Source organism: Lepus europaeus, chromosome 18, assembly GCF_033115175.1.
Source record: "Lepus europaeus isolate LE1 chromosome 18, mLepTim1.pri, whole genome shotgun sequence".
In the NCBI taxonomy this organism is placed as follows: domain Eukaryota; kingdom Metazoa; phylum Chordata; class Mammalia; order Lagomorpha; family Leporidae; genus Lepus; species Lepus europaeus.
In genome coordinates, this window is record NC_084844.1 from 57,651,054 (window position 1) to 57,670,480 (window position 19,427).

The 19,427-nt window shown below is 50.2% G+C and overlaps 1 protein-coding gene across 1 annotated transcript in view; it reads left to right on the forward strand.

Moving 5' to 3' along the window:
- The window catches only part of LOC133776784 (heparan sulfate glucosamine 3-O-sulfotransferase 3B1), a 45,008-nt gene extending 25,893 nt beyond the window's left edge, over positions 1–19,115 (forward strand). The window contains exon 2 of the mRNA XM_062216015.1: positions 15,280–19,115. Coding sequence (XP_062071999.1) covers positions 15,280–15,898 — 619 coding nt within the window. The 3' untranslated portion in view covers positions 15,899–19,115. The remainder of the gene's footprint in view (positions 1–15,279) is intronic.
- The last annotated feature ends 312 nt before the right edge of the window (positions 19,116–19,427 follow it).

The following is a 19,427-nucleotide window of genomic DNA, read 5'->3' on the forward strand; positions in this document are numbered from 1 at the left end:
GAATTTCTCTCATCTACTACCACCAGTGGCCTCATGGTGAGAGGAGCTGGGGAAAGCATCTGATTACAGCAGCTCTCCCCATGCGGGTCTGGTCACAGCCTCTGTCCAGATTCCCAAGCTGCGGCTCTCTCCCCCATTGTCAACCTCAGCCTCTGCCCTACTAGAAAAAGAAAGAAAACCCTCCAAAGTAGGTTGTCTTTGCATTCAAAGCTGCCTCCGTTTCCATGTCCTCTTTGGCTATGATAATCAGTAAATATCAGCCCAAGAAGAGTTCAGTTTTCCTGTGTCTCCAGCATCCCATGGAGGACGAAGAAGGAGGGTACCGAAAATGGCATCTTTCATGGCCCAAGCGCGGAACTGCAGACAATCAACAGCTCTTACACGTATGACACAGGGACATTGGACTGGGAGAGCTGATCTGGAGGCTTCCTAGTGGTTCCCTCTTCCAGAGCCCTGTGCCCAGCAGGGTGTCAGGAGGGCAGATGAGTGGGATTCCTCCCACCTTGTCCCAGGTAGGTAGGGTGTTGCTGCCCTCTGAGCTTGCTCATCTACAGAATTCTTGGAAGAAAAAATTTCCCAAAGTAGTGGGACACATGCTTCCATTTTATAGATATATGTAGTTTTTCTTTATAGACAGCACAGAGATATTATGCGATTTGCCTAAGCCACACGGTGTGACCTTGAACCCCACTTTTTCTTCCTACTCACCAGGCTGCCCAACAAGTAGGTTTAGGACCTATGTCTAGGACCTTGACATTGACCTCTGAATAATTATGTCTCTTGGAGATGATCCCTACTGATGTGCCTGCAGTACGTTTTGTCCCATTCGCAGTCATTGACTGTCTGTAGAGTTTCTACTCAAGTTGTCTCAACATGTGGCAACCAACCACCGGCCCCAGGAAGCGGTGGGATGGGTGTGAAGGTGATTGTCAGGATCATCTTTAGGACTTTGGAACCGAGGAGTGTCCACCAATCCCTTAATTCTTACACACAGGGAAACTGAGTCCAACACTCTGAACTCCTTGCTTGTGGCAGGGCAGGAACTGGAACTCAAGGCTTCGTGTGCCCCAATGCCAACTCTGCTTTGGCACTGAGTGATGGAAGCCCCCTTTCCCTGTTGTTTTCTCTGTGTGTGTGTGTGTGTGTGTTGGGGTGGGGGGACGACACAGGGCGGGGCTGGAGGGTGCAGAGGCAGTGATACCCATTAATCTGTTGCACCTAACATTTGCGCCATGCAAATGGCTTCAAGGAGGAAGCAGGGAGAAGGCATTAAGGTGCAGAGAATGCATCTGTCCTGGACGGCTCCCCTGTTGGCCGGAAGTAGCCCACATGCGGCTGGGACTTGGGCCACTCCAAGGAGAAGCAGCGTGTCTCAGACCTGGGAAGCCAGAGCTCCTGGGAGCCAGAACGTGGTCCCGTCTGTGCAGAGAACCTGAGTGTGCAGACAGCGGGGCCTCTGGTGCCCTGCTCCCTTCTCTCTGCACACTCAGCTCCGCCCCACCACTGCCCATTTCCTTTCTAGAAAGTCTGCTTCCCAGAAAACATTTTTCCCCTTCTTTCTAATGAATTTTTTTTTTTTTCCAGGAAACAGGACACAGATCCCTCTGATTCACATGATTTGTCCCAGCACACAGTGAGGCCCAATAAACAGGAGCAATCCCCCAAGAGAGCCTGGACACAAAAGGCTATTAGCTTTTAATTGAAACCCTCCTGCCCGCCGCGCTCCATCCCACCCCCCTCACACCCCCAGCCGTTTCCAGGAACTGGGACTTGTGGCCTTTGTGAAGCGGGCCATACTCAAGGATTCTGCCCAAATGAAAGGGGTCTCGAGTTGACCCAGAGCCGCGAGATGCTCTTTTGTGCCCCACCCCCTTGCACATTCAAAAGCTTTTCATTTGCTGAGCGGTATTGAAATTCTAGAACAATGCAGGCCAAATCCTTGCAGTGGGGTTGGGGGCAGGGGGCGGAGAAAGAAAAGACTTGGAGGAGGAGGAGGTCTGAGGAGTCCAGCCTTTGTGATCTTTCTTCTTTTCTACCTTTAGAAAAAGAAAGAGGAAAAAAAAAAAGGCCCAGTAAACGTTTTTAATGAATTATGACATCACTTCCGGCAGCCGGAGAGCCCTGACTTAGAGAGTCCCAGACTGTTTATGATATCACTTGAAATTATTTTAAGCCTTCTCTATGGAGGTCTTTGATATGCAAACGTGTCCCCAAACGGAGATAATTATTTATGGAGAGGTGGCCCTTTGTGCTGGACTGGTGGGCTAGCAGGCTTCCGGGGCAGGGAAGGGGGTCCAAGATAAAGAAGCTGGGCTGATAGCATCTTCCTCTTGCCCTCCTGGCTGCCACGCTGAGCTCTCCAGGGAGCAAGCTGCTTTCAAGGCAAAACTGCCCTGGGTTACAACTTGGGATTCAGGTTACTGCCCTGCTCTGTCATTGTCCCCTTGGCTGCGTTAGGGCTCCTGGGAAAAGTTTCTCTTGTCTTCTCTGGGCTGCGTGTGGGAGAGGCAAGGGGGAAAGGAGAAACTGGTTTTCCTCTTCTGGAACTCCTGGGGGTTCCCTGTGATTCACAGTGACCTGAGGAAGTTGGGGGCGGGGTGGGTGGGGAGACTGGTGGATTGGTCTTCAGGCGAGGTCAAAGCTTGACCCACATGGGATATTATGGAAAATCCTGGGGACCATGGGGCTGGCCCTTTCTTGCTGAATTTTCTTTGGAAAAATCTTTAACACGTCGGCCTAGCAGGAGTGGGGATTGTCTGATCCCACAAGATCATCTGGTCTGGTCCTCCTGCCAAGGTAACCGCAGGCAGGACTCCAAATGCAATAAATCTATAGCAGGCTCTTTTTTTTTTAAAAAAAATATTTATTTATTTAAAAAAGATATTTATTTATTTGAAAGGCAGAGTTACAGAGAAAGGGAGAGATAGATGTTCCATCCGCACAGCCAGGGCTGGGCCACGTCAAAGCCAGGGAGGGGCCTGGAACTCCATCCTGGGTCTCCCAGGTGGGTGGCAGGAGCCCAGGCATTTGGGTCATCTTCCACTGCCTTCCCAGGTACATTAATTGGGAGCTGGATCACAAAGGGAATAGCTGGGACTCGGATGCTAATCTGGGATGCTGGCATGGCAGCCAGCAGGCGGCAGGCAGCCACTGAACCTGCTGCACCACAATGCTGGCCCCTATTGCAGGCTAACTTTTAAGTTGATAGTTGTGTATGGCCCCCAGATGATGCTATAAATACCCAAATGGCCCTTGGCAGAGAGAAGGTCCCCACCCCTGGGAACATCAAATGCCAGCATCTTTCACCTCCAGGACTTGTCTGGCAGCTTTGAGGTTGGCTGCCAGGAAGCGTCCCCTCCCCTCTGCCACCCTCAGTGGACCTACTGGTCTGCACCCCCCACCCCGCCTTGGCCAACCTGTTGGCCAATCCGAGTGGGTTTCCTCTACTTTGCTGAGATGGGGACAATTGAGGCAATTGCTCCAGCGAAAGCTGAGCCTAAAATAAAGCCCCTGGTTTCCATCAAACCAGTTCTTGGGTCCCTACTTTGTTCCTTCAAGAATAAGGGGTACATAGGAAGGCCTCAGGCAGAGCACCCGTCTCCCATAATCCAAGGCGTCCTTTAACCTCCTGAGTCAGAGGAAAGGTTTTTCTTCTTTCCTGAGGGTTGGTGTAGTGGGTAAGGCCGCCGCCTGCAGTGCTGGCATCCCAAATGGGCGCCAGTTCTAATCCCGGCTGCTCCTCTTCTGATCCAGCTCTCTGCTGTGACCTGGGAAAGCAGTAGAAGATGGCCCAAGTCCTTGGGCCCCTGCACCCACGTGGGAGACCCAGAAGAAGCTCCTGGCTCCTGGCTTCGGATCAGTGAAGCTCTGGCCATTGCGACCATTTGGGAAGTGAACCAGTGGATGGAAGACCTCTCTGTCTGTCTCTGACTCTCTCTGTAACTCTTTCAAATAAATAAAATAAATCTCTAAAAAAAAAAAAAAAAGAAAAGAAATGAGGGTGGATGCATGTCGCTATTCATTTGTCCAAGCCCACAGAATGTGCGACACCACGAAGGGAACTCTCACATACAGTGCACACTGTGGGTGGCAATGCTGTGCCCGTGAAGACTCTTACAGAAGCTCTCCTGGGTAGGGAGTGCTCCTCACAGTGAGGCTGTGTGTGTAGGGAAGGGTGTATTAGAAATCTCTTCTTCCTGTTCAGTTCTGCAGTGAACCTAAAACTGCTAATACCACAGCACCGCCCCGTTCCTGTATCTTGATTCTACTGGTGGTTGCACAGTTCTAGGCATTTGCCAAAATTCTTTGAACTGGACACCAAGAATGAATTTAACTAGATGTGAGTTACAAAGTAAATTAACAGAAGAAAATCTTTGTTGGAGTTTAGCAATGGTTTTTCTGCAACTAAGCCAAGAAACCATTCTCACGGTAGAAGCAGAGAAAAAGGCTTGGGCCCACTGTGCCCCTTGCTCTTCTCAGCTTCCTTCAGCTGGATTGAAGACTGGCCTTGCCCTCACTCCGTGTGGGCTGCAGCCTTTTCTGCTCTCTGAAGTTCACTAATTGCCATCATCTGTTTTGCATAAATGGGCATCTGTTGGAGCATAGTGAGCTAGGACACACCCATTTCAATAACCCTCCTTTTTATTGTTGGGTAATTGACTAGTTCAAACAATGAGTTCCACGGCTGGGCCATGGGGAGGAGGGGACTGTGACCCGAGGGAAAGAACCTGAGTGTAGCACTGGGTCCCGGATAGCATCAGCGGAGTAGGACCGTGTCCAACTGCTCCTTGGGCTCACTGTCACACCTCCCTTCTTTAGGCTTGAGGTTTGATTTGGGTGGTCTGCTTCCAGCAGCAGGGCACACCAGCAAAACATGGGGTGTTCCTTGGTGAACCCTGAGCTCTTTCCAAGCCCCAGCCAGAGATCCGACCCGGTGGGAAATCTACTTGGCAGTAGGTGTGAGGTTCACCTTCCCAGCTGACTGCCACAGGCTAGGGGGAGAAGGCACTGGCAGAAGTCGCCTCTGACCTGAGGTTGGAGATTCTAAATTCGCAGACAGATTTCCATCCTCCTAACCCACTGTGCATCAAGGTTACGGAGCAGGAGAATGACATGAATTTGTGGCGTGAATTCATCTTAGCTTTATTGGATTTTTTTTAAGGGTTATTTATTTGAGAGAAAGAGAGAGAGAGACAGAGAGAAAGGTCTTCCTTCCGTTGGTTCACTGCCCAAATGGCTGCTACAGCTGGCATGCTGCGCTGATCCGAAGCCAGGAGCCAGGTGCTTCCTCCTGGTCTCCCAAGCACTTGGGCCATCCTCCACTGCACTCCCAGGCCACAGCAGAGAGCTGGACTGGAAGAAGAGCAATCGGGACTAGAACCCAGGGCCCATATGGAATTCTGGTGCCGCAGGCGGAGGATTAACCAAGTGAGCCACGGCACTGGCAGGATGACCTTATCTTTTTTACAGTTTCCTTTAGCTTGCTTCATTTTACTTTACTGGTAGCCCGGTTTGCACAGAAATTATGTGAGGGGCCAGCACTGTGGTGCAGCAGGTTAACCCAGCACTTGCAATGTCGGCATCCCATATCAAAGCGCTGGTTTGAGTCCAGCTATTAAATGTGCAGATGTTTTGCTTCTGATCTAGCTTCCTGCAAATGCACCTGGGGAGCAGCAGATGATGGCCCAAGTGCTTGGGCTGCCACCCACTTTGGAAACCTGGATGGAACTCCTGGTTTCAGCCTGGCTCGGCCCTGGCTGATGCAGGCTCTGGGGGAGTGAACCAGTGGTTAGAAGATCTCCCTCTCTTACTATCTCTCTGTCACTCTGCCTTCTAAATAAATAAATAATCAAATCTTTCCCCAAAAAAGTTGATTTTGGTACAAAATACTTTGAAATCCATGTGTATGAGTTGTCTTCAAAAAGATCCTTGAAAATGAATATTCTGAAAAAACTGCATGAATTTCAGTTTTTTTTTTTTTTGCATCAAAGTAGTTGTCTTAATTGCATTTTCAACAAACTGTTTCCAGTGTCTTTGTATTTGATAATTGCTAGAGGGGTGTGAGAATGTGAGTGTGAGTGCGTGTATATATGTGTGTGTGTGTGTTTAGAGGCAACCACCAAACATCCTCTTCTTCTCTTTGCATCAAGTCCTGTTGCATTTTTTTTATTCTCTTCTCTGCAAGTCGTAGATTCTGAGGGCATAGCTCTCGCTCACTTTGGGCAGTGGCCTGCTGTCAGCTCAGAGATCTTGACCCTTTGTGCTCCAGCCTTAACTCTGCTTAGCCTTCAGTTCAAGACTTGGATTATGTAAACAACTCCTAGTTCTGTTCACGATGTGTTCCCATTTCCCCTCTCCAGGGTAGCCCCTATCCACCTCCCAACACACGCAGTGTCTCAACTTAGCGGCACATGAGTATCAGTGGAATGAATGACTTATACTGTGTGACAGGTTCCAGGGCCACAGGTATCGCAGAATAATGACTCCCAATCTTGGTTGCACAGTACAGTCATCTAGAAGATTCCCGGTTGGGTCCCTACCCACCAAGGGCCTGATCAGTCCACCTGAAGTGGAGCCCAGACATTTAGTTCTCATTAAAAGTAACCTAGGTTGGGGCCGGTGTTGTGGCGCAGTAGGTTAATCCTCCACTTGCGGCGCTGGCATCCCATGTGGGCGCTGGTTCGAGTCCCAGCTGCTCCTCTTCCAATGCCGCTCTCTGTATGGCCTGGGAAAGCAGTAGAAGATGGCCCAAGTGCTTGGGCCCCTGCACCTGCATGGGAGACCCGGAAAAAGCTCCTGGCTCCTGGCTTCTGATCAGCTCAGCTCCAGCCATTGCGGCCATTTGGGGAGTGAACCAGCGGAGGGAAGACCTTTCTCTCTGTCTCTCCCTCTCATTGTCTGTAACTCTACCTCTCAAATAAATAAATAAAATCTTAAAAAAAATAGTACCCTAGGTTGGGGAGGGGTCCCGTGTTGTGTTGCAGTGGGTTAACCCACTGCTTGTGATGGCAATGTCCCATATCAGAGTCCCCTCAGCTTCTGATCCAGCTCTCTGCTAATCAGGCTCCTGACTCCTGGCTTCAGCCTGGCCCAGCCCTGGCTGTTGTGGCCATTTGAGGAGTAAACCAGCAGATGGAAGATCTGTGTGTGCGTGTGTGTACGTCTCTCTCCCTCTCTCTCTCTATGACTCTGCCTTTCCAATAGTATTAATAATCTTAAAAAAGATCACTTTCTCTCTCTGTCTCTCCCTCTCTCTCTGTCACTCTGCCTTACAAATAAATCATACTAGATGGTTCTAATGTATAACTGGAGGTGAAACCCTGGTTTTCTTGCAGGTATCCTCAAATCCATTAAAAGCTTGAGATACCCGAGACCCACCTGGTTCTGCAAGACCAGCTGTTTGGCCCGGCTCTCTGAAGCCACAGGTGTTTCCAGAATTCATGGGGTGACAAGCTTGCCTCTACCGTTAGATTTACATGAAAAAGTGGGATCACCTCTGCTCTCTGTCAGCCTGTATTCTACCTGCCGGCAGGTGCATCTGCTTGGTTAGCGCCTCCTAGGCTGGTTGTCGGGAATACTTCTCATGGGTTGTAAGTATCGCTTTTTCCTTAGCCTTGGACTTCAGAAGCATCTCTTAGTGATAGCTCAGGGAGGTATTCCTTCCTGGAGAGGGAGGGGCCAGCCCAGGGTATTTCAGGGAAGAGCTGTTGCAATGTTTGGTCATCTTCCAGACCCCATAGAGCGCAGCTGACAACGGGAATCTGTGAACCAGAGAGGTCTATTGTTTCGAAATCAGACTCATATTGGAACAATTATGATCAGCAGTGATCTTATTAGGCGTGAAATACCCACTATTAAGATCCTAATCTATAAATGGGAGGGGGAAAATACAGGTAGCTATTTACAACGAGGACAGGTGTATAGCTCTATGGGAAAGAAACAGAAAATGGCGAGGGAGACTACCGTGACAGTGGAAGGACATGAATCGGCAGATGCACTGGAAGAGCTGCCCCAACGTCCCACATGGGTCACCCTCGCTGTTTTTAGCCTGTTTCTTCCTTAGTCCAGAGCGTTATAGCACCTACCTCATGGACTTGTGAAGATGAAATCAGATAGTGGCTGTGAAAGGTGCTTTGCAAACTCCAGAGCATTATATAATTCTTAGCTGTGACTGAGAAACTGGCTTCATAATGAGAGGCTCAATGAGCCTGCGTGATTTGCTTAGCACTGTGGAGGCCAGCCTGGGGCTGGATCTGCCACCGCTGAGGTTGCTGGGAGGGGCCGATGGTGGTTGGTGGGGGGAGGTGGTGTCTCATCTTGGACCTCATGCTCCCTCTTGCTTCTCTGAGTTTCTGTAGAGCTTGGAGGGGTTTCTGAGCCTGATGGTGGAAGGCATGACCTGAGAGAGGGGAAGAAGCAAAAGGTGGGCCCAGGAAGTGAATGGAAAGACTTAGCTCCAGGACCCAGAGGTGGCTGTGGGGTGCGGATGGGACAAGCAGGCCTGCTGAAGGGGGGAAGGGGACTTGCATGTTCTGAAGTGGGAGATGTGCATACGATCCCCAGGCCATGGTGTGTTCCACATGCAGGGGACAAACATCCTCTGCCTGACCAACAATTTAGTCGGGCTCCAGAACCTTCTCCCAGTCCCATCTGAGTGCCTCCTTGTAAAATCTAGTTTTTATTCTACTGGTTTATTCTCCAAATGCCTCAACAGTCAAAGGCCCAAAACCAGGAGCCAGAAACTCAATCCAGGCCTCCCACATGGGTGGTAGGGACCCACTTCTTTGAGCCATCACCTGCTGCCCTCCAAGGTCTCTATTAGCAGGAAGCTGGAGTCAGGATCCAGCTCTAGGAATTGAACCCAGGTACTCCGGTATAGGACCTAGACATCTTAGCCTCTCTACCAGATGCCTGCCCTGTATGATCCAATTTTTTTTTTTTTTAAACAGGCGGAGTGGATAGTGAGAGAGAGACATAGAGAAAGGTCTTCCTTTGCCATTGGTTCACCCTTCAATGGCCGCTGTGGCTGGCATGCTGTGGCCGGCGCACCGCGCTGATCCGATGGCAGGAGCCAGATGCTTCTCCTGGTCTCCCATGGGGTGCAGGGCCCAAGCACTTGGGCCATCCTCCACTGCACTCCCGGGCCATAACAGAGAGCTGGCCTGGAAGAGGAACAACCGGGATAGAATCCGGCGCCCTGACTGGGACTAGAACCCGGTGTGCCGGTGCCGCAAGGCGGAGGATTAGCCTAGTGAGCCGCGGCGCCGGCCACAATCCAATTTTTAAAAAATATTTATTTATTTATTTGAAAGGCAGAGTTACAGAGAGGCAGAGAGAGAGAGAGAGAGAGAGAGAGAGAGAGAGAGAGAGAGAAAGAAAGAAAGGTCTTCCATCTGCTGGTTCATTCCCCAAATGGACACAACAGTAGGACCTGGGTCTATCTGAAGCCAGGAGCCAGGAGCCTCCTCCAGGTCCCCCATCAGGTGCAGGGGCCCAAGTACTTGGGCCATCTTCTGCTGCTTTCCCAGGCCATAGCAGAAAGCTGGATCGGAAGTGGAGCAGCCGGTACCTATATGGGATGGCAGTACTGCTGATGGCAGCTTTACACTCTTATGCCACAGCGTTGGCCCCCGTAATATCCAATTTTAACAAAGACGCTGCTAAGTCAGTTTAGCAGGCCCTTGATATCTGATCACCCTTGGCATCCTCCACTCTCTCCCAGGTCATGTCTGGTCATCCCGGCCTGAATTCATTAGGAGTCCTGTTAGGTCAGCTTGGCCAGGGTTCCCCTTATCTCTGATCATTGATAAAACTCCCACCCCACCCCCCTCCTTGGCTATAAAATCCCACTTGTTTACACTCTGTTTGGATTTGAACCCAAACTCCTGCCACCTCCCATACCCCAGCCCCTCATTGCAAGGCCCCATTGGCATAGTCCGCATGTCTTTGGTGAAAGACCTGAATATAGCCCTCTGTACCATGATTTAACTAGTGTCAGTGAGTAATTTTTTTCTTTAATAAAATGGGCCTCCCAACGTTTATCTTGGGGAGATGCCGGTCTCCTGCTTAGCCCGGTGCCCACTGCAGAAGCACCCCTGGGTGTCTGTGGGGAGGGCTCCAGAAGCATTTATGCAGTGATGAAGAACCCAGTGTGTGCCTCGCTTCCCAGCCCCCTTCATTGGCAGCAGCCCGGCAGGTGGAGGGGAGGGCGGCACCAGGGTCTCTCCCCCAGACAACGCCGAGGGGTGTCCCAGGACATGTTCCCCTGAACCATTATTTTGCCAATAATCAAACAAAAGCCTGAGGCTCCCAGAGAGATTTCTGAGACATGCAGACAGCCCCCAGACCATTCTGGGGAGGGGGTTCCCCCCAGAGCTAATACCCAGCAATGGTTTGGCTTAGCAAACCACTGGGGGACCAGCAGGCAGCCGAACACAGTAGATCTGCCCATAGCTCAGGGGTCCTTTGTAGCTGATATTCCATATCCTTTTCACTAGTCCTGTTATGTGAATTCTTTTTTTTAAAAGACTTATTTATTTGAAAATCACACAGAGAGAGAGAGAGAGAGAGAGATCTTCCATCCACTGGTTCGCTTCCCAAATGGCTGCAATAGCCAAGGCTGGACTCGGTCGAAGCCAGGAGCCAGGAGCTTCATCCAGCTCTCCCAGGTGGATGCAGAGGCCCAAGGACTTGGACCATCATCTGCTGCTTTCCCAGGTGCATTAGCAGGGAGCTGGATAAGAAATAGAGCAGCCAAGACTCGAACCCGTCACCCATTTGGGATGCCAGCATTGCAGGCGGTGGTTTAATCCGCTCTGCCAAAATGCCGGCCTCTCCCATTATGTGAATTCTTACCCACAATCGCCTGTAGAGCTGTTTTGTTCAGTTACCAGGCCCTTCTTTAGGGGTGTGGAGGACATACAAGAGTCAAGGTTCAGTGATGATTGTGGACCCCAGGCAGGCCAGGAGCAGATCCAAGCATTCCCGACCTCTCCCAGACACCAAGCCTTCCCCGCTGCTCCTCTGTGGGGTGAAACCCAGTGATTGGCAGGTCCCCCAGGCAAAACCCTTCTTCCTTACACTCTTGTTGACAGAGATGCTGTCAACAGAAGCGAACTGATAACACCTTCCTTGTGCTGATGAGGTATCGGGCTGGGTGCCAAGGTCAACTTCCAAGTTCTCTGAAAAACCCTGGGAAGAGAGCAGGCAATTTAGCCTAGCCTCCATACTCCAGTACCTGGGCTCTGTTCCATATTCCAGCTCCTAGCCCTAGTTCCCTGCTAATGTGCACCCTCAGAGGCAGCAGAGATGGCTCAAGTAGTTGGGCTTCTGCCACCCTGGATTGTGTCCTAGGCTTTGCTGGACCTTGCCCTAACCAGTGCAGGCATTTGGAGAGTGAATCAGCAGATAGGAGCTCTGTCTGTACCTCTCAAGTCATAAAAAATTAATTAAAAATAAAAACCCTAGAAGGTGGATACCATCCTGGTCCTCACTGTTGAGGTGGAGAAGCTGCAACATGATCAGGTTAAGCCACCTGTCCAGGGTCACAGGCCTCAGTGAACCTTGGTGCCAAGAGCCACACCAATGACCTGACTTGAAGCCCCATGCTAGGTCAGAGGCTCCCTGAGGACGGACCCTGAACTCACCCCTGTGCGACAGCCCTGCAGAACTCTGGGGACTGGAATTCCTCCAAGCGTGCTGGTTAACACTTAAGGCCCCTCGCCTTCACCTCTTCTGTACCTGCAAGCTGCAGATGGCTTCCCCCAGCGGGGAATCACTTGGCCTTTCTCAGACTTGACCTGCTTGTTCATGAAGTGCAAAAGAAGTTGAGAGAGCCGGGACTGTCTTTAATCCTTGATCACATTAGCCTGATGACCAGCTGCATTCGTCTAAGTAGCTGATGGGCAAAGTGGGTCAATCCAGCTTTAGAGTAAGCTGGGCTGGCTGCAGAAGGGAGAGGCCTGCTTTCCTGGACTCCCTATTGCCAGGGTCCTGGAGAGCTCGCTCGCTCTCTCCAGCGGCTTGTCCTTCCTGGCTCGGGCGATACATGCTTTATATCACCATGTCTAGAAATGTGCTCCATTGAGGAGCTGGGGTGGACGTAGATTAGGAAGCAAGAAATTTAGAACGTCCCACTGAGAAGATCAAACATTATTGTGGGAAAAAAATTGTTTTAAATGACGATTCCCGTGCCCAGCTGAGACTCAATGAGAAATCTCTGTCCTATAGCCAATGGGCGACTTATAGATGTGTGACCAAAGCCTAGTGTCCAATGAATGAATCTCCTTTTGGTGTGTGTAAGCCAGGGCATACACATAGACTAGAGTGCTTCAAAAAGCTTCTGGAAAATGCTGTTAAAAAATCTATATTATGGATTGAAAAAAATTGCGCCAAATTAAACTTGCCTTGTAATTCTGTTTTCCCACCAACTCTTTGAAGTACCCTCCTATGTTACATTTTGATTCCATTCTGTGCCTTAAACTGTGTAATGAGCAATTTGGCAGCAATAATGACCAGGACAATAGAGGGAGCTGATGTCTGTTACGTGTATACCATATGTCAGGCATATTTTAAGCGTCTTAGTGTTATTCATTGCCTTGATCCTCATTAAGCTGCTATGAGGGTAGGTATTATTGCATCCATGTATTAGAGATGCAGAAAAGAAGCCCAGAAAATTCTCTATGTTATTTAAGTGGGCATAGCGGATGAGTCACAGAGCTAGAAGTTGAACCCAAAGTCTGACTTCTGAGCTCAGATACTCATTAGACCAAACTGCTTCTGCTTTACGAACCCAAAGTAAATTTTCCCAACAACTGTCATGGCTCAGAGAAGTTAAAAGACTTAACGTTCATGGGGCTGGTGCTGTGGCACAGTAGGCTAAGCTTCCGCCTGCAGCGCCAGCATCCCATATGGGCGCTAGTTCAAGTCCCAGCTGCTTTTCTTCCAATCCAGCTCTCTGCTGTGGCCTGGGAGAGCAGTAGAAGATGGTCCAAGTTCTTGGGCCCCCGCACTCACGTGGGAGACCTGGAAGAAGCTCCTGGCTCCTGGCTTCGGATCGGTGCAGCTCCGGCTGTTGCAGCCATTTGGGGAGTGAACCAGTGGATGGAAGACCTTTCTCTCTGTCTATAACTCTGCTTCTCAATTAAATCAATAGTTTTTTTTTTTTTTTAAGGGAGACCCTATGTCCTGATTACAGGCTAGTAAGTGGCACAGAGCACCAAACCCTGGCCATTACACCAAAGCCCATACTCTTATCTTTATCAGCTTCATTCTGGATCTACCTGTCAGCCAGACCACTTACCCATTTGGTCTTTGAACAGCCACTTCTTGGACACCTGCAAATGTTCTTGGCACCATGCTGATTCTGGGGACGTCACAGCGGAGGGGACCAGTACGGTCCCTGCCTTTCTGGAGCTTGGCAGACCCCTCCACACACACACATTGGGAAGTCTCTTGTGACTGTAGCAAGTCCCACCCCACGCTCTCCTTTCACCCCATCCTTCCCTGTCCCCTCCCCCGAGCTGTCGAAGAACCTCAAGTCCACGGGCATCTCCTTGGGCTCCAGCCAGTGCACTTCTGTCCCCTTTCTCCCTGGTGTGTGCTGTCCTCACCACCCTGATTGCTTTCTCTGGTCCTTCCCCTTTGCTTGTCTTGGTTGGTGGTGTTTCTAATTCCCCGAGCCCCTACCTAAGGATTTGCTTGACAGTGTCCTACAAAAATGGACCTCAGCATCCACATACCCCGAAATCCCGGGTTCAGACCTCTCCAGCAAATGTTTTATAGCAGTCACTGCATAGCCATGTCACAGAATTTATGCCATAACAAAACATTGTGCAACCTATTGTTTTATTTTATTTATTTATTTTTTTAAACCATCTGCTGGTTCACTACCCAAGTGGCCACAATAGCCAGAGTTGGGCCAATCTGAAGCCGGGAGCTAGGAGCTTCTTCCGGGTCTCCCACATGGGTGCAGGAGCCCAAGTGCTTGGGCCATCTTCCACTGCTTTCCCAGGCCATAACAAAGAGCTGGACTAGAAGTGGAGCAGCTGGGACACACACTGGTGCCCATATGAGATGCTGGCACTGCAGGCAGAGGATTAACCTCCTGAGCCACGGTGCCGGCTCCTATTGTTTTATATCAGCTTTATTCACCTGCCTTTTGACTTGATATCTTATAACCAAGGTCTTGACTTTAAGATTTAATTATTTATTTATTTGAAAGGCAAAGTTATAGAGAGAGAGGTGGAGAGAAGAGAGAGAGATCGTCCATTTGCTGGTTCCCTTCTCCCAGAAGACTGCAATGGCCAAGGCTGGACCAGGCCTAAGCCTTGAGCCAGGAATTCCATCCGGGTCTCCTACGAGTGTGACAAGGTTCCAGACTCTTGGGCCATGTCCTGATGCTTTCCCAGGCGTATTAGCAGGGAGCTGGATTGACAGTGGAGCAGCCGGTGCTCATATGGAATGCCGGCATCACAGGTGGCGGCTTAACACATTGGCCCCATAACCAAGAGCCTCGATTTGCGCAATGATGCTCATTTGCCACCACAAAACCTCTCGCTGGTTTAAATATCACGCTCTGTATCTACTGTGGGTTGCAGCAGCATTGTCTACCTCCTTTCATTTAAATGAATGCCGTTATGGCTACACCACACGTTTTGTTTTGGTTCAAAGAATCTAGAGTGTTTTTAGAAGCTTCTAGAGTTATGTCTTGGGAACTTCTTTGTGGCATGTTTGTCTCAGGCTCACCTGATCGCATCTGAGTTTTGACTCTACGGTACTTTGTTGCTTTGTGAAGGAAAGGCGTTTGTTGTGCTGTGGTCACCGTGGTGCAGCTGGTACAAGCTGTGGGGGGAGGACTGGGGAGGTTTACCGTCCAAGATCCAGGGCTGGTGTGAGTGTGTGAAGGACCCGTGGACGGTGAGCGCTTGGGGCTATTTTTCAGGAAAAGCACCTATCCAGGGGCCACAGGCTCATGTGCTTTGACATTGTTTGGATATTTGGGACACCCTGAAAAACAAGGGCGAGTGGCACCCACCCACCCGAAGGGCTTGGGGAAATCTTGTCTTGACCTTTTTACCTCTGCTAAAGGCGCCTTCCTGTTTGAGGTTGGTCAGTCCCACCTGGCTTCGGAAGTGCAGTGCACCTGCAGGATTCTGTTTGCATGCTCCCGTGTCTCTTCAAGTGCTCCCAGTCCCCAGAGGGTACGCGCGTGGCCCTTGAGAGGCGGGGCCAAAGAGGCACCCCTGTCTGACCTGAGGTTGCTCTGTTTGCTTTGCCCAGGGACCTGATGCCGAGGACCCTGGAGGGGCAGATCACCATGGAGAAGACGCCCAGCTACTTCGTGACACGCGAGGCGCCCGCGCGCATCTCGGCCATGTCCAAGGACACCAAGCTCATCGTGGTGGTGCGCGACCCGGTGACGCGGGCCATCTCGGACTACACGCAGACGCTGTCCAAGCGGCCCGACATCCCCAGCTTCGAGAGCCTGACGTTCAAGAACAGGAGCGCGGGCCTCATCGACACGTCGTGGAGCGCCATCCAGATCGGCATCTACGCCAAGCACCTGGAGCACTGGCTGCGCCACTTCCCGCTGCGCCAGCTGCTCTTCGTGAGCGGCGAGCGGCTCATCCGCGACCCGGCCGGCGAGCTGGGCCGCGTGCAGGACTTCCTGGGCCTCAAGCGCATCATCACGGACAAGCACTTCTACTTCAACAAGACCAAGGGCTTCCCCTGCCTCAAGAAGCCCGAGGGCAGCCCCAAGCCGCACTGCCTGGGCAAGACCAAGGGCCGGCCGCACCCGGACATCGACGGCGAGGCGCTGCGCCGGCTGCGCGACTTCTACCGGCCCTTCAACCGCAAGTTCTACCAGATGACCGGCCACGACTTCGGCTGGGATTGAGGCTCGCTGTGGGCGGAGGGGCTGTGTGGCTGAGCCCCGTGGCTTATATATTGAGAAAGAGTATATGTATGTAAAATGTACAGAAATCTATTTTATAATAATTTATTTTTAATTCATGAGCAATTAATTCACTAAGCTGCCTAGCCACACTCTGCAGAGCGTTAGCTTCCTAACCTGTTAACATTCCAAAGTGTGCAACTCCGATCTCGTTTCGTTCTGTTCCCCACAATGGATGGTGCTTCCAAGCCCCGCCCCGCCCCGCCCCCCTCCCGCACTCCCTCTACCCCATTCGTGATATTTAAAAAAGAAGAAAAGCACAACTTGAGATTTTTGTTGTTACGGGTATTCAGCCTTCGATCGCTGTGCGCGTTTTTTCTCATCGCCATCTCCTCCTGCCTGGGTCCCTCGTAGGAGCCCCGAGCTGCTGCGGCTTCAGTGCTGTGTTCCGAGGGGCTTCCTGTTCAAAGCGGTGCAAACCAGAGCGCTGATGTTTCCCCACCGCCACCAAGCACGTGGAGGAGGAAGCACCAGCTTTCCCGCAGCTTTGGGTGTGGCAGGGTAGCCCTGCCCACCTTCCTGGACCCATGCACCGGTTCCCAGTGTATGCAAATGTTAGCCCGACTCCCCTAGCTCACCCGTGTGAGATGCCTGAGTGCGGCTTCAGAAATAAGGACGTCCCTTCGCTTCTGATGTGCATGAAAGCGTGCCCCCACTGGTCCCTTCCTCTGGGCACGCAGTTCTGCTCTGACACACCAAAGAATCCCACAAGCTTGCAGAGCCACCAGCACAAACCCAGGACCCTAGTGGGGGACGGGGTGGGGAGGGGAGTCAGGTGCATCCCGCTCCATCAGTGTCTACTACGTTGCTGCTAGGTGCTGAGGGAGCTGGGGGTGTTGAGCCATAATCCCACAGCTGCAACTGGAAAGAGAGGCAAAGGACCCAAGAGTGACAGGTGGCCAGGCCAGAGGAAGGAAATCCCCACCCCCACCCCACCTCTGCTTAATATCTCCTTGGAATTCCTAGCTCACCTCAGAACAGCCTGGAGCCAGTGGCCAGAAAGCAAGAGCCAACAAGTGGCTCTTGTATAGGCATATTGTGGAAAGCTGGTGCCTGGGAGCCCTGAAAGCCCAGCCCTGGGACAGCTGTCCCTTGCTTTAGCCAGGCCTTTGCAGAAGGGCTGCTGGCATTGTTGTCTGCTCAGACAGCAATTGGGACTTTTTAGGATGACTGGCTGGCTAGTTGGCTAGTTGGGTTACCAAACAGCAGTTTCACATAAACGATAGATTCAGTTCGTCCTGAGTTTTCTAGACCAGAATGCTTCCACCACAAAAGAATTGCGTAATGTCTGTACTTCCAACAAAGGACACGTAGGGAGATGAAGGAGCACACACTATCAAAATGATGGGGCCGTGAGACAGGCAAAGGATGCTTGTACATGTACGGGTACCTTGTCTGATAGTGTTGTAAGAAACCATGTATGGAAAGAGGAAGGAGAATTCATCTGTAGAAGCTGATCAGAGACATCTGGTTTGTGTTTGTTTGCTGGAAAGTTTGAGCCAAGGGCAAGCTCGCTTATACATTGTAGCAAAAACTGTCCTTGTAGGTTCTCTTGGGGGAGGAAGGCCATCCCAAACTGCGCATGCCTCAGATCTGTCTCATAGATTTTTTTTTTTTTTTTTTGCCTCCTGTCTCTATAAAGCGAGGTAGATGCTACACAAAGAGGAACACCATCATCATAGCTTGGGTCTTCCATCTTACTGCTTTGGGTGTAAAAACACCTGCCCGAGGGTGCTAATTTGATTTCCCAATTTGGAAATCAAACTGAAAACACTTGCATTTCAGTTCTGGCATAGTGTTGCTTGAAGTAATACAATAGGGCAGTATCAGGTCCTTCACCCAGTCTTGCCCTGCCTGTTTTCTGGGCGCTCCCCCTGGTGGGCCAGGGCTCAGAGAAGGATATGCCACCCAGTGATAGGGAAACCTATGCAAGCTTGCCCTTCCTCTTCGGGTTCCTGCCTTCCTTCCAAGCTGAACAATGTTGGATGAAGCTGTTTATACCCTGCCTTAAAATAAAACCCGAAACAGGAGATGTTCTGTTAGAAAGAGGGCCATGTAGTCATGAACACTGAAGTGAGTCAGAACTCTATGCCTGGTCAGGTCCTCGCATCCAAACAGATGCTGAGAAATGGGACCGCTGAAGTAGAGAACGTTTTTCTCTGGAAGACAAAGAAATCAGACATCCTGTGTGTCTCTTCCTCGGGGTCTGATGGCTGAAAACTCCTGGCTGATCCCGATGTAGCATCTGCCCCAGGGTGACCCCCCCAGTCACTCTCATTACCTTCCTTCCAGGGAAGTTAAGCAACCCGGAAAACGAAGCCTGGGGTTTCTTCCTCTTCTAGAAAAATGCAAGGTCACCCAGCTTAACTTTTTAGCTGCCAAAAGACAGCCACCATTTCGTGTTTTGGCGATTTGTGCTCACACGTGCTTCGGTTTTTTTTTTTTTTTTTTTTTTTCCCCAGTTTACAAGTAAAGCGCTGGTGTTTCATGGAGTACTTATTCCTCTCCATGTTGTCCCTTTTTTGGTGTTGTTTAAAAAAAAAAGTGAGCAAAAATTGTTCCTATCTCACACTTCCTCAGAGGGGTCTGTACAGTTTGCTAACCTAAGAGGTGACACCTGGTAAAGTTAACTGCTGGATGATGGAGGAAGAGAAGTGATCTTGATGGGATTCTCTCTGCGAGTCCTTTGGGGTGACAGATAACGTTTTGGAGCTTTGGAGAAACACAGTGTCAGATCCTGGCAGGGTATTTTTGAAAGAAAACCAAGTGGAACGTTCCAGTGAGCTAGAAGCGCTTAGTGCATATAGAAAATGCCGACACGAGAGTCAGTGCCATTTTTTTGTTTCTTTTCAGTTTATCAGGAAGGATGATCAATACAGCATAAACGGTGTGGTTAGGTTTTTTTTCACTTTTGTAACATTAATTTATGACTGAGTCTCATTCAGCCCCGTAATATAAAGTACTGTGCAGATTCCAGCAGTATGTCTTCTGTAACCCGGATGTTAGAATAGCCAATATGTACAAAAAAAAGTAAATCAAGTATTTTGTCCTATGTATAACACAAATTAATTTTACACAGAGAAAGATGTTTCTAGAAAATGGAATTATGATAATTCATACTATTTCTTTGTATGAACAAATAAAAAATATATTTTACCAACTTATGGGCCCTGCTGTGTTTTCTTATGCATTGCTGATGGGCAAGGCAGTGATATTTAACCCACCACTCATCACCTGTGGCAGGTGTGTGCATGGGCGTTCTGAGGCAGGTTGATCTTTCATTTTTTTTTTTTTTTAAGATTTATTTATTTATTTGAAAGTCAGAGTTACACGGAGAAAGAAGGAGAGGCAGAGAGAGAGAGAGAGACAGAGGTCTTCCATCTGATGCTTCGTGTCTCCAATTGGCTGCAATGGCCGGAGTTGCACAGATCCGAAGCCAGAAGCCAGGAGCCAGGAGCTTCTTCCAGGTCTC